Source organism: Drosophila eugracilis, unplaced genomic scaffold (genome assembly GCF_018153835.1).
Source record: "Drosophila eugracilis isolate 14026-0451.02 unplaced genomic scaffold, ASM1815383v1 contig_1765, whole genome shotgun sequence".
Classification (NCBI taxonomy): Eukaryota; Metazoa; Arthropoda; class Insecta; order Diptera; family Drosophilidae; genus Drosophila; species Drosophila eugracilis.
In genome coordinates this window covers 2,229,365-2,241,948 of record NW_024572605.1, presented here as the reverse complement: position 1 = coordinate 2,241,948, position 12,584 = coordinate 2,229,365, and the positions used below count along the sequence as shown (strand labels likewise).

At 44.5% G+C, this 12,584-nt stretch overlaps 3 protein-coding genes across 3 annotated transcripts; 1 reads left to right on the top strand and 2 right to left on the bottom strand.

Moving 5' to 3' along the window:
• Positions 1–22: 22 nt before the first annotated feature.
• Positions 23–3,632, top strand: LOC108108926 (protein PTHB1). Its single transcript, XM_017217178.2, has 8 exons — positions 23–276; positions 335–808; positions 893–1,026; positions 1,087–1,760; positions 1,822–2,322; positions 2,378–2,544; positions 2,877–3,006; positions 3,065–3,632. Exons 1-8 carry the CDS (start codon positions 23–25, stop codon positions 3,602–3,604), a joined length of 2,874 nt encoding a protein of 957 aa, XP_017072667.1. The 3' UTR covers positions 3,605–3,632.
• A 1,374-nt stretch (positions 3,633–5,006) lies between these two features.
• On the bottom strand, positions 5,007–5,916 carry LOC108108863 (antigen 5 like allergen Cul n 1). The gene is made up of 3 exons (XM_017217080.2): positions 5,782–5,916; positions 5,327–5,721; positions 5,007–5,268 (listed from the first exon to the last, which is right to left on the bottom strand). Exons 1-3 carry the CDS (start codon positions 5,914–5,916, stop codon positions 5,007–5,009), a joined length of 792 nt encoding a protein of 263 aa, XP_017072569.2.
• Positions 5,917–7,066: 1,150 nt separating this feature from the next.
• On the bottom strand, positions 7,067–8,659 carry LOC108108955 (antigen 5 like allergen Cul n 1). Its single transcript, XM_017217209.2, is given in 4 exon segments — positions 7,067–7,404; positions 7,406–7,427; positions 7,487–7,881; positions 8,356–8,659. Coding segments are annotated over 4 exon segments (777 nt in total). The 5' UTR covers positions 8,485–8,659; the 3' UTR covers positions 7,067–7,173.
• Positions 8,660–12,584: the final 3,925 nt, after the last annotated feature.

Sequence of the window (12,584 nt, the reverse complement as noted above, 5' to 3'; positions counted from 1 at the left end):
GGTTCCAGTAACCAGTGGCAAAATGTCACTGTTTAATGTCTGCAGTTGGTGGTCCGCCCAGTGTTCCGATCCCGGAGAGGAATATGATGTGGCAAGTCTGCTGTGCGCCCGCTTTGGTCTGGAGTCTCAGGAAAAAGACTACATTATTGTGGGCTCCCAGACCGGACAGCTGAGTATATACTACCCGCACCGCAGGGGTTACGATGCCACCGACCTGCTTTTGGAGACCCAGATGGTGGCTCCCATTATCGGGCTATACGCTGGCAAGTTCAGTGGGTGAGTTTGGAGAGGATTTAAGCTCGGAATTTCTATTACAACTGCATTTATGCCGCAGAAACGTTCGCAATGAGAACGCCAATCAGTTGGGAGTGCTTTTACCAAACGCAATTGTTATTTACAACGTCGTGGCTATCGGAGGACTGGCGGATCATGGTGCTCAGTTGCGACTCCAGGTGCAGGCGGAGCATAAGTTTCAGCGCGTCTCGTTTGGTCTTTGTCAAGGTCACTTTGGACAGGTTAAGGGTCGAGAATTCTTTTGCGTGGTGCATCTCGATGGCACGCTGACTTTTTATGAACAGGATGGCATCTCCTACGAGTGCCGGTTCCCAGGATACCGGGCTCTTCCTGCACCAGTGGCATATTGTGAGCGAACCGATAGCTTTTTTCGCTTCAGTGCCACCTGGGATCTGCAATGTTTCAGCTATCAGGATCTATCCCATTCGTTGGTCACCAAGAGTAGCTACCAGCCCACCTGGACGCAGTGCGTTGGCGAGGGCATTGTCGATATGCGGGTGGTTCAAGTGAAAGAGTGAGTACAGCTGTGGTCAGAGGGTAAAATATATTACAGCCCAAAAGTATGCAACACCACTCTTTAATGTTCTGTATCACTTAGGAACTGTTCCCATATCATGATCCTGGGTGAACATAACTTTATCTCATTGGATGACAATGGCAAATTCAATTTCATGCTCAAGCTGGACTATGCTCCAAAATGTTTTGCTAGCTTTGTTGTGGGCTACTACTGGGGTGAGAATTGCTTCCTAATCCTTCTATGTGCCCATCCTTAAACCTTATTGCAATTTCTAGAGCCCGGAGCACGCCTCATTAGTGCCATTATTTCGGACTCCTCAAAGTTGCATCTGTATGAGGAGGCTAACATCATATGGGCGGCACAGTGGCCAAATCAATCTACCGCCCCAGTTGCCATACAGCGGTCCAATGTCCAGAATTTAGCTGGAGGAATCGTAACACTGGGTGCCAAAGGGCAGCTTGATGTGGGCTACCTGGGCGCCGATCCCTTTCAGTTTCAGGTTCAGCCATTAAATGTGGAGGAATTGAGTTTCGCCCAGGCCCACAAGGAGCTGCAGCAGCTGGAAGACGAGATTAAGGAGGCCGTGGATGTGAGGGACATGGACGCCCTCAATCAGCAGGCAGCAGATCAAGTGCGTCTTAGTTTCAGTATCCAGACGGAGGCTATAGATGATCTGGATACTCTGCTATTGGATGTGCCGGCAGATGTGGCAGTCAAGGAGTTGCCTTCGGCTAGGGGATTACTGCGATGTAGGATTAAGTCGGAGCTAGCCGAGTTGCAACTTGTGTTCCAGACGCCTAATGGAGTTCGTTGCAGTCAGGACACATTGAGCTTTGTGGATGTTCCAGCGGGTACAAGTAAGGAGTTTAAGCTGGATTTTTATATTGCCGAATTGCTACACATCCATACCACTAAGGTTGAAGTGGTAGCCTCTTTTCTGAGTCCCAGGGCAAGTAAAAATGGATGGTTATATTTTTCGAAGTTTTCATTTTATTGAAAATATTATTTAGGGGATACCACGGGTCATCCAGCAGACCGCCAACCTTCCTCTGTCCATGTTCTATCGAGTTTGCCAGCCCCAAAAGGCAGCTGGGATCAAGCTGACATACAGCATCACCAGTCGGCATGTGACCCCCAAGCTGGCCACCTTTTTTGGGGAGTTTCTGGAGGAGCAGAGCGATGCCCATGCCCTGGGCCTTCAATTGCTCTGTCCAGGACTTGAAAAACAAAGTGAAATCATAACTGTGGTGGCCGCTAAGAATTCAAATCGTTTGCGCATACAATCCGACTACGTGGAGACCTTCGCCATGATCCTAGAGCGTGTTGTTGAGAGAACACTCCATCTGGACAGTTCAGCGGGTTTTATCAAAATGGAGAAGAAGAAGGCCAAGCGCGGAGTTCTCAATCGCTGTGTGGAACGTCTGATGGCGGCTCCTTTTCTACCCGCCCAGCCCATTCTTCATCGGATCGATGTTCACCACGAAACGCAGCAGAGCATTAGGAAGCAAACGGTATACAAAAAGTTTGAACCAGAATGTTAAAAGTAATGGGTTTCTCCTTGTACAGGACCAACTGGAGGATCTATGGCAGCAGTTCAAAACCCTTCAGCGCCAACTGCAGGAGCAATCAGAGAGTGAGCCCAAAGAGGCCCTCACCATGCAAATCGAGTCTAACTATGACCAACTAATCCTGGAGGGTGATAAACTGGTGGAGATTAGACGAGACGAACGCAAGTAAGAACCATCAAGCTAATTACGAACCATTATAATTTCATTCTACCAACGTGCCACGCCTCAAACCCCCTAAAATAATTGACATTTTTATACTTAGCAATTTGTTAATAACATGGGGTATATCCCTTTTTTGGCTGTGCTCTATCTATGAAGAATATTTTTTATGAGCTAAAGAGAATATAAATTAATATAGATGAGATTATATCGCTTTAATTTTTATTTAGATGAAAATATTTTTACTAGAAATATATATATATTTTCGGTCACATTTTTGTCTAGGGTAATGTACAACCCTTGATGCATATCTCTTCAATTATTTTTATCGATTTCAGGCAGCGCTGCGACCTGAATTGCGCCGTGGCTTTAGCCAAATGGATTATTCATGCCTTGAACTTGGAGGAGCGTGTGGTCAATGTTGTCAACTCAGTGCTGAGTGTGCCCATCGAGGACTGGACTGAACTGGCAAGTGCTTAAATATTAAGTAAGGAAAATTAAAAAGTAACGAAAATAATTATGTCAGAGTTGGGAGGAATCGATGGCGCCCGGAATCGATATGCTGCATCATTTTGGGCCGTTGACCCGTTCCAAATCCACCTCCACCCATGGATTACTGGATGCCAACACTGGCACTAGGGACAGTTTTGACTACAGCAGGTTTAGACGACACTTTGCCACGCTTTTCGATAGGATTGTGAGATTGGCTTCCTCTCCGGTAGCAGTTTACCCCGAAAAAGCCACTGAAGAGAAGTCCACAGAGGAAAAGCCATCGTCCGCACAGCCTGTAGATGAAATAGGGAATATGCAGCGGATGCTGGGTGAGAAAGGATTGCCACTGGCCCCGCCAAAGCGTAAGACCAATATGAGCAGCTCTCTGGAGGCAGTAGAAGACGATGAGGAATACGACGAGGAGGATCTTCGCGAAGATGTGGGCTACCGCAAGGAATATGGAGCAACCGACCAAAAAAACCCAAACAGCAAGAAGCGATCCGAGTGGGTCAACGAGGACTTTGAGTTGCCCACCACCGAGGAGCTCTTTAGCGACCTGGGCATCTGGTGGTAGACTTTGTGGATTAGGGTATTGGGGGATTTCAGGTCCAATAAACGTGCAAACTGTCAAAACAGAGATCTTTATTGGCTCGCTCCTAACGCGACAGGATGACAGCAGCGACAGCTGCTGGACCCGAGATCTGCGATTCTGGCGGCGATAAAGCTTCGTAATCGGAATTTGCATAACCAGCAACGACAGCCAGCCATCCAGATCCAGGGTCTGTGGGAGTGCAGAGATTTGTGTGGACAGGACAGGTCAGGATGGAGTAGGAACAAAAAGCAGACTCGTTTATGATGCATAGCTTCAGATAAAGCAAGATAAAAGTCTGGGCAGAGGCTTCACTGTGGCCCGCTTGAAAGTGGGCAGAAAGTGGAGGAAGGAATGCACTTGAAAAATTTGTATTCTTATTTATAATTTTATTTTTGAATCTTTACTTTGTTGTTATAATAATTTCACATTTTAACTTCCTTTTATAGTTGTATACTTTTACCGATCTTTATATATATTTATTATATTTCCTTTGCAAACTCATTTATTTTATTCTTAATTTGTTTTTACTGTGCATCGCAACTAGACCTGGGACAGCTGCTGTGATTCCCATGTTTGCTCCACATGCAATCCCACACATGGCGAGCTGAGTTATAGGAGTCACTGTCTATCTGGGCTACAGCTCCAGTTGCTGGACCGTAAATTGGCCACAATTGACGGGAAGGAATGTCAGGTCTGTCCTTAGGACTGGAATTGTGTTTGTAGCCAAGTTTGGAAATGAATCTGTCTACGTCATCGGGTGCATTGAGCACATTGTTTATGCGCGGCTCGTGGTCGGTCTGTTGTTTGTCGGAGGGTGCAGCTGGCTTGTTGATGAATTAACTGCTTTTTAATGTGATCCTGAGCAATTAACAATTAATTTGCGCTTCGATGATACACATCATCGTTTTGATAATAACGAGTGCAGGATAGGTCAGTCACATGCAGCGAGGCGTGAAAAGTAACCGAATGCACCTTGGACTGGGAAGGTGTATGAATTTGGAAAAACAGGTTTTACTTTAAAGGAAGTAACATTTCACTACTAAATGTTCGGAATAAATAATAAAACAAAAGATATCGATAATGATTGAAATTTAATAACTTTTCTTTTAACATGCAATTAAAGATTGTTTTAGGAGCCAAATTGACGCAATTTTGATGCCCGAGCCCAGTGTCCGAGAACCGCTTCCGATTGTTTCCGTTTACATTAATAATTGAGTGCCCGCTGAATTGGTAATTAAGAACGAGCCAAATTTAGCAGCCGGAACGACGATAAACAAATCTTGACGTATCAATCAGTGGGCGCAATTGTCGAAGGAAAGTAATAAAAATCGAGGTGTTTCGATTAGGTTCATTAGCTAGTGTGTATTTTGGTTTGGTTCATTGGCTAGTACAAATTATAGTTGGGGTTGTATTGCTCCTTGATGGAACACAGGGCGGGGTACTTCGGATTGCTCCCAGTCCGGCACTCGGAGGCGGGCTCTCCGGCATTGTAAACAGGAACTCCTATGGCATAGACACTGGCGTAGTTGCAGGCCGTGTTGTAGATGTAGAGGAAGGGGTACTGGGGATTGGTAAACCGCATCATGGCACAGCCCACGTGGGTGTTTCGGTCCACCACTGTTTCCACAAAGTGTCCATACTTTTCACTGGTGAAAGGAATATGAGTTAGTGGATTAGGTTAGTGGGCGAATTCGGATGACTTACAGATTTTTGGTGAGCTTAAAGTCGGCTATATAGCTGCTGTCGATCAGTTTATGTTCCCCAAACCACAAGCCCATCGACTGATCCACCAGATTGGTAACGTTCATCAGCCAGTTCCGGGGACGATCCACCCCACAAAGATTCTGACCCAAATTCCGGAAGCGGTAGCTGTTGTGGCAGTCGTCGTGCTCCAGGTAGCAGGTTTTCAGGTTCAACGTTGCCAAGTACTCCAGTTCCTCGTCCCACACCATGGTGGCCATGCGAGTGGCCGGATAATAACCAGGCAGTGACCCAGAAGCTATAAAGTTCCTTCGCTTGTTGTGCTCATCCACGATCATATGGCGATAAGGTTTCAGGTCCACCATGGTGGCATCAGGAGAGCAGCTCTCATGGAATTGCTAATGGATAAAGTGGTTCTTAAATTTTGTATCCAAAGATAAGCTCTGAGATAATCCTACCCCGTCATTATTACAAGCTATGTGAACCGTGTTATCCGGACACAATTCCGGATCGCACCAGGACAACGGCTGGGATATCACAACTCCCACGATCAGCAGCAGACATGCGATTGTTAGGTATCTTCCGGACTCCATGTTCACTGAATCTCACTGAAGGCTCAAATGCAAGTCCTGACCACCGACAGGGCGTTATTTATATGGAAATTTTGATTTGCAGGTGTTTATTTTCGGCGGGATTCCACCAATCCCGATACCAATCCCGACTTCGATTCCGATTCCGATTCCGAAACCGACGATCCCGATCCCGATCCGATTCCGATCTCAATCCGAAAACGAAACCGCAGCTTGAGACAGGTCAAGCGACGTTTTATGAATCATTTCCATTTTCGGGGGCCGTTGTCTTTGTCTCAATTACAGTCTCTGTTTCTGTTTTTATCTCCAAAGAGCGTTCACACCAAAAACTTCGAAGCGCACGACTTCTAGGAAAACTCGAGCAATAAACCCCGGAGCAGCTCCAATAGGAAAAGTCTCCACTTTCTGGGCGAGCTGCTCCCTGTCCAAAAATAGACTACTTAACTAGATCGTTAATCTCCGAGTCGAGTTAAGTTCAACCCAGAGAAAGCTAAGTAGACGCATTTAGTTAAGGTTTGAGCTTTCGTTAGACTGGTTAGAGGTGTACGGAACAGGTGAGATATACTCTAAGTTCTTACTGTGTAGAGTTATAATGAAACCTAGAGATCAATGGAGCTATAAATATTAATAAGTAGACCGAGTATCAGATCACTTCAACATCAGATTGAAAGCGTGGGTGTTTCGGAAAGTTCAGTGACTTTGCTATTCTAGAGTTTCCAGTCTTTGACATTGACATTGACCCAATTGGTGTGCTTAGACAATCAGGTATTATTAAATAATAATCTTCCGTTTTTTTGCCCGTTGCACACGCTAAGCAAAGTATTCAAAGACCCCCCGGACAGGTTCTCAATCACAAAGGAGAAATCAATAACTTCTGCGCACAAATCAAATAAAAATCAGCATTTGCATATGCTGGGGGAACATCTTTATGAGTTGTTGGCCAATAACAAACGAAAGTTCTGTGTGCCAAACCAGTCTCCAAAGACTGGGACTGGCTTTCTTTGTAGATTCGCATTGTTTATTTTGGTCGGGCTTCGTTGTCTTACAGCACAACCCGCGGGTATTATGCAATGCTGGCCGGGTCAGAAGTCAGGCTCGGACTCCCGATGACGACAGTGAATTTAAATAAATTATGCAAAGTTGGAAGCTGGAATCGATGCGATCATTTATTGGTTTGTATTCGTTCTAAAGCTTAAGGGTTACTAAATACTCTTGGCAGTTGTACCTGAGTGGAGGGAATCCCCCTGGGATGGTTAACTATTACCAATTGGGATCGTACACCTCGCGGGTGGAACACAATCCTGGATAGAAGTGGCTCTTGCCCGTGGTGCACCTCGATGCCGGATGTCCAGTTTCATAGACAGGAGCTCCCAGGGCGTACAGTGAAGCGTAGTTGCAGATAAAGTTGTAGATAAACACGGATGGATAGTCGGGACGTGTGAATCTCATGATGGAGCAGCCCAGCGCGAAACTCTTGTCCACACTCATCTCCAGCAAAGTGTCCATAGTCCTCACTGTTTTTAAAAAGATTTTTAGTTCCTAGATCTTCTAGGATATCTCCTTCTTTACTCACAAAATAGAGGTGACTTTGAAGGCATCGATAAAGCTGCTGTCTATCAGGGAATATTCGTTGAACCAGAGGCCCAAGCACTCCTCCACCAAACTGGTAACATTCACATAGGGATCCCTAGGACGCCAGACGGCGCAGAGATTTTGTCCTGCGTTGGCATATCTGTAGGTGTTGTGGCAATCATCGTGGTCGAGCTTGCAGGTTCGGGAGTTCAGCATGGACAGGTACTGCAGTTCATCATCCCACACCATTGTGGCCATTCGGGCAGCGGGATAATATCCTGGCACTTTTCCTAAGGCCAGGAAGTTTCTTCTCTTGTTATGGGCATGCAGAAAATCTCCCTTGTGGCGGCTTATATCCACTTGGACAGCATCAGGCTGACAACGTCTGGCAAATTGCTATGGAAAGGGTGATACATATCATAGATGTTATTCAAGAACTTAAAGATGTTTGGAGTTCTTAAAAATTATAGATAAATATTATAAGCAAAACCATCTCGGATAACTCGACATCAAGTAGTTTAATGGCTGGCATGAGCTGTTTAGTAAGAACTTTGCGATTTCAAAATTTCGATCTATAATTAAGATATAGGTTATCTGACTTAATTCATTCCACTCAAAGCAATACAAATCTGATTAAAGATCAGTGGCGATTAAATTTAAATATAAATAAATTATCCAGATAAAGCCTTGAGCTGTGCAATATCAATGAGTTTCCAGACATATTTACAAATATTTTATCGCTTATTCCCCAATATGCATGCGATTAATATTCAAGACTTCAGAATTTCAGAATTTGACTTTTGATTTTTATAACCTTTTATTTAACGCACAAACGGGAATCTATATATAATTTATTGAACAAATACTTACTCCGGTATTACGGCAGGCGATGTGCTTGACACCATTCTCGCAGAGAGTAGGATCACACCAGCTGTAGTCCTTTGCCAGGACTAAGTGCAAGACGGCCAGCAAGGCAGTTCCATAGATTAAAGCTGACATATTTTCTATTATAATCTCAAAAATAAACTTTAACACTTATGTAATACTAATTAGGGATCCTTCGTCTATCACTTTGGAGTTGGCACTTTCAATCAGATTCTGGCCAATGAGCGTGGCCGTCTTTATTGGATGTTTCCGTTTGAATGATCACAGAACCGAGATCGGGGACTAAGTCTTAAACTAAGCAAGAGCGCTCGGGTGCCAACCGACTTTTTATATATCTCTCTCCGGCCGATTCTAATGCCATTTCGCATAGCCCGACTTAGCCAGACCAAGCCTTTCTAACACGTTTAGAAACGAAACGGCCAAGAACAAGTTTGCACAAAATAATGATAATAAATATAAATATTAATTTGAGGGCCAGCCGAGCGGAGGATGAGTGAATCTTCCCGGTCTCGGTCTTGGACTCGGTCTCGGTCTCTCGGTTCCATTTCATCCCGCTCTAGCCAGAGTTTCTAAAATCGTGATTCTAAAATTGGTAAAAATGAAAAAAAGAAAATAAGAAAAAAGAGAGGAGAGAGTCTGGAGGTTCATTGTTGCCACGAGTTGGAAGCTATCGATCGATCTATGTGGACAACGATCGGTTGACAGGCCATAAAATGTGCGCGTTTGATGTTAATGCGATCGTTAAGCGGTCCATATACCAGTATATATATATATATATGCTCTGGCTATATTTATCCAGTTGGGAGCTTGGGAAACGGCGGCTATCCATTTCGGGGGGCGTGCAATTAATTGCCCGACTTTTATTGACACATATATCCGACATATATCCAGACCGGAGCTAACAAAGCCCATCAGCCCGGCTTAGAACCTATTAGACTAAATTTAGTGGCCTCAGTATGCAAATTTCAACAGCGATTATGCCCGATAAGGCGGCACTTAAGACTGACGCGTGATTTAAGTTGCTTTCCATAGATTTATGGTGGAGAAATTCGAGAAGAAAGGTGATTCTTTGTGCTGCTAATTGATGGGTTGTAGCATGTGTTTGGGTACCCTAGGAAGTCAATCGAATAGGAAAGTCTCGAATATGTAAGAGCTAGTGACTTAACTTGAAGATTTGTATACCCTAATACTTTCCATATCTTGATGCTTTCTCACAAATGATAGTTATTATCAAGTGATCAATCTTTAATGGGATGCGGCTATCTTTGTTCCTACAGCTGATAATCTGGGATCTCAGATCACTGCGCCATTATCTTCCCGCCTCAGACTCAGATTACAAGATTAGATAATGCCAATTAATACTCAATACCGATGGCACTGCAACCACTTCCGTCATAAGCAAAAACACCAGACTCAAGTCAATTTTGCATAATTACATCTGATTGCGATGAGGCTTGGAGCGAAATAAATCGCTACAAGTAACTCGGGGAACAAGCGGAATCATTTCATATAATTAATAAACTGTATTGTTCCCGCCCGGCATGTGCCAAAATGTATCCGAATCTGATGGATGCCAACCAGTTTCAGCTGACCAAAGCCGATACAAAAATATCAAAATAAGTAAACAAAAAGGTTGCTCTTGACGCCTCTCTGTCTGTGGCTGTGCTAAAGCAAATGACTGCCAATGACTGAAATTATGAGTTTTTGCCCAGAAAGTCCTGAATCCATAATCCGCACTTCAGTAGTTATTCGAATGGCCAATAACTGGGCAATTAATTGTGCTTTGATTCTTGTGGGTTTTACTATTTCTTTTCAGACACACGCCATCGCCATTTAAGCCAACACTGAATACTTGATTGCCAATTAAATTAGTTAAAACCCATAAGAATCGATGGGAGAGGGATGAAGATGGAGAGTGGTAGATAGACCGCGGCAAATATCCATTAATTCACAATTCATTCAGACATTCATTTCGTGTAAGCCCAACAAATCTTCCCAGGCATTCGTTTTTTTAATGACACACTCGACACTGATTGACAGCTAAGTGGGTGGGGAATAGGCTAGGGGGAGGTGTCAGCACTTAATAACTAATTTGCACAGCTAATCAACTTAGGCCAAGACATCTTAATTAGTAAACTAGGAGAGAAGTGGGAGTACTCGTTACAGTACAAGTTATTCACAAATTAAATCATTTTAATCGTGTCCAAATACAAACGATGCCAATCGCATATCTAATAAATCTGCTAATAAACTCAATTTGAGCGTGTCAAATAGCCAAACGAAGTTAACTTTATTAACTGAAAATTAAACCGCAAAGAATAGGTAAGAGATCGGTAGAGGTGGATCTGTTTTTTAGATTAAATTTTGCAAAGCACCCAAGAATTTGAGAAACAATTCTTTAGGTCGTGTTATTGTTCGCTCACCATTTTGATTTTATATTTCTCCCCACATATTTGCTGGTGAATCGTTCGGAATTGCCACCCCGCTTGTGGGTCATTTAGGTCAACGCCGAAGAGTATGCTACAAATTATTGCCCCCTTTCTTTCGTACTCATATAACATACATATATCTCACTCTCTCCGTGGCCGTATCAATAACATAAATAATGCTTCATTTGTCCAGTTCTGTCAACAGCTTTGGTTTTCCGCATCCGGAAAATGGCTTGTGCGTGGTCATCCCCACCAGTCCGCGTACTCAAACCCCATAAGACGAAGTGCAGCCCTTGAGCCAGTTGGAACGTGGGTGGCTTTTCTCTGGAAGCCGCTGACATATTGATGTACGCGCTAATGGCCAAACCGATGACAATGGATGCTCCCACGCATCTGCCGGATGATTCATGCGTTTCCACTCGCTTATGCACACTTAGGATTCGCATCCTTGGATGCTGACTTTACACAGAGAAAAAGTAAAAGCTTATCTTTAGGGTTTTATGACTTTTGAAATCTTTATTCTGTTTTGTATTTTCTCATTACTACAACTCATGAATGATAGTTCTATTTGAGTAAATGATTATTTTTGTTTGTGTACGAAATGATGCATGACCAATGGCATCGACTGTCCTTGCTCATCGCGGCTTATCGCCGGACATCTCATCGTCTTATCCAGCAGCCAGCCCTGCCAGAGAAATTGATAAATTGTGGATTTTAAGTGGCCGCTATTCCAAAGGGATGGGGCTTCAAATTATGAGTTATGAACACGGGTCCGTCGTCTAATGCCGCCCCTTGGGGAATGCAGTAAACGCCACTCGTCCGACAGAAAACATTTCACCAAATGCCAAATTTGGCTCACGCCATGGCGCCACACCATCGTTGGATGGTCGTCGGATCGGCATAGACCCAATGGAATAGGTGGCTATGTGGCAGCTGGTCCAATATGGACAGGTTAGCGCCCGATAAGGAGTGAGCACGCGTCGCCGGCGTCTCCAGAGGAGCGACACGCGGAAATGCTCAAAGGCGATCCGAACGGGCAGATGTCGCCGTGGTCCAAGATCGAGTTTAAGTGCCCATAGATTTCTGCAGAAGCCCCTGGACGGACATCAATCAGGCAGCAGGCACTTGCAATTGGAAGTGGCATCAACCTGATCGATCGACTTGTTTCGGGATTCAGTGCACGTGCCTGCTGCGTGGTAATATGCACTCAAAAAAAAAAAATAGTTGTTCGTTTTGAAATGGAGGCATACCATACCAGCTAGGTAAGCTAGGTTGTTGTAAAAAATTGTACTAAAAGTGAGTAATTCAATCCACTTAAGCATCAAAATAAATATTCATTCTTCCTGTGTAGACTGCTTTCCTCAATGAGCCGCGAGCCATGATCCAGGGGCCATGCCAGATTGTGTTTTCCGTCTAAATCGCCTGCGATCGGATCGCTTGAATTTACGAGCGCCCGCCTCGTTCTCAGAATTCCACAGGCTGACCAGTAAGTTCGATTCGAATTACAGACAATCTTGCCCTGGGAATTGGACGCGGAATGGGAATTGCCAGCCCGACCCTAGACATCGCTGACAATTATTGCTAAGCAAACATGCATAAATTGGCATTGCCCCCACTGGCTCCAATGGATAATGGCTAATGGCCATGCCCCGTAATTCGACGCCAGCCAGACTGAGTTTCGCTCCCCGATTCCGATTCAGAGTCCCAGTCGAACTCTGGAGTGGCCCTTGGCCGTTGGCACTCGCGCTCGCTCTGCACTCCACTTCCTTCCGCGGCCATGGCATC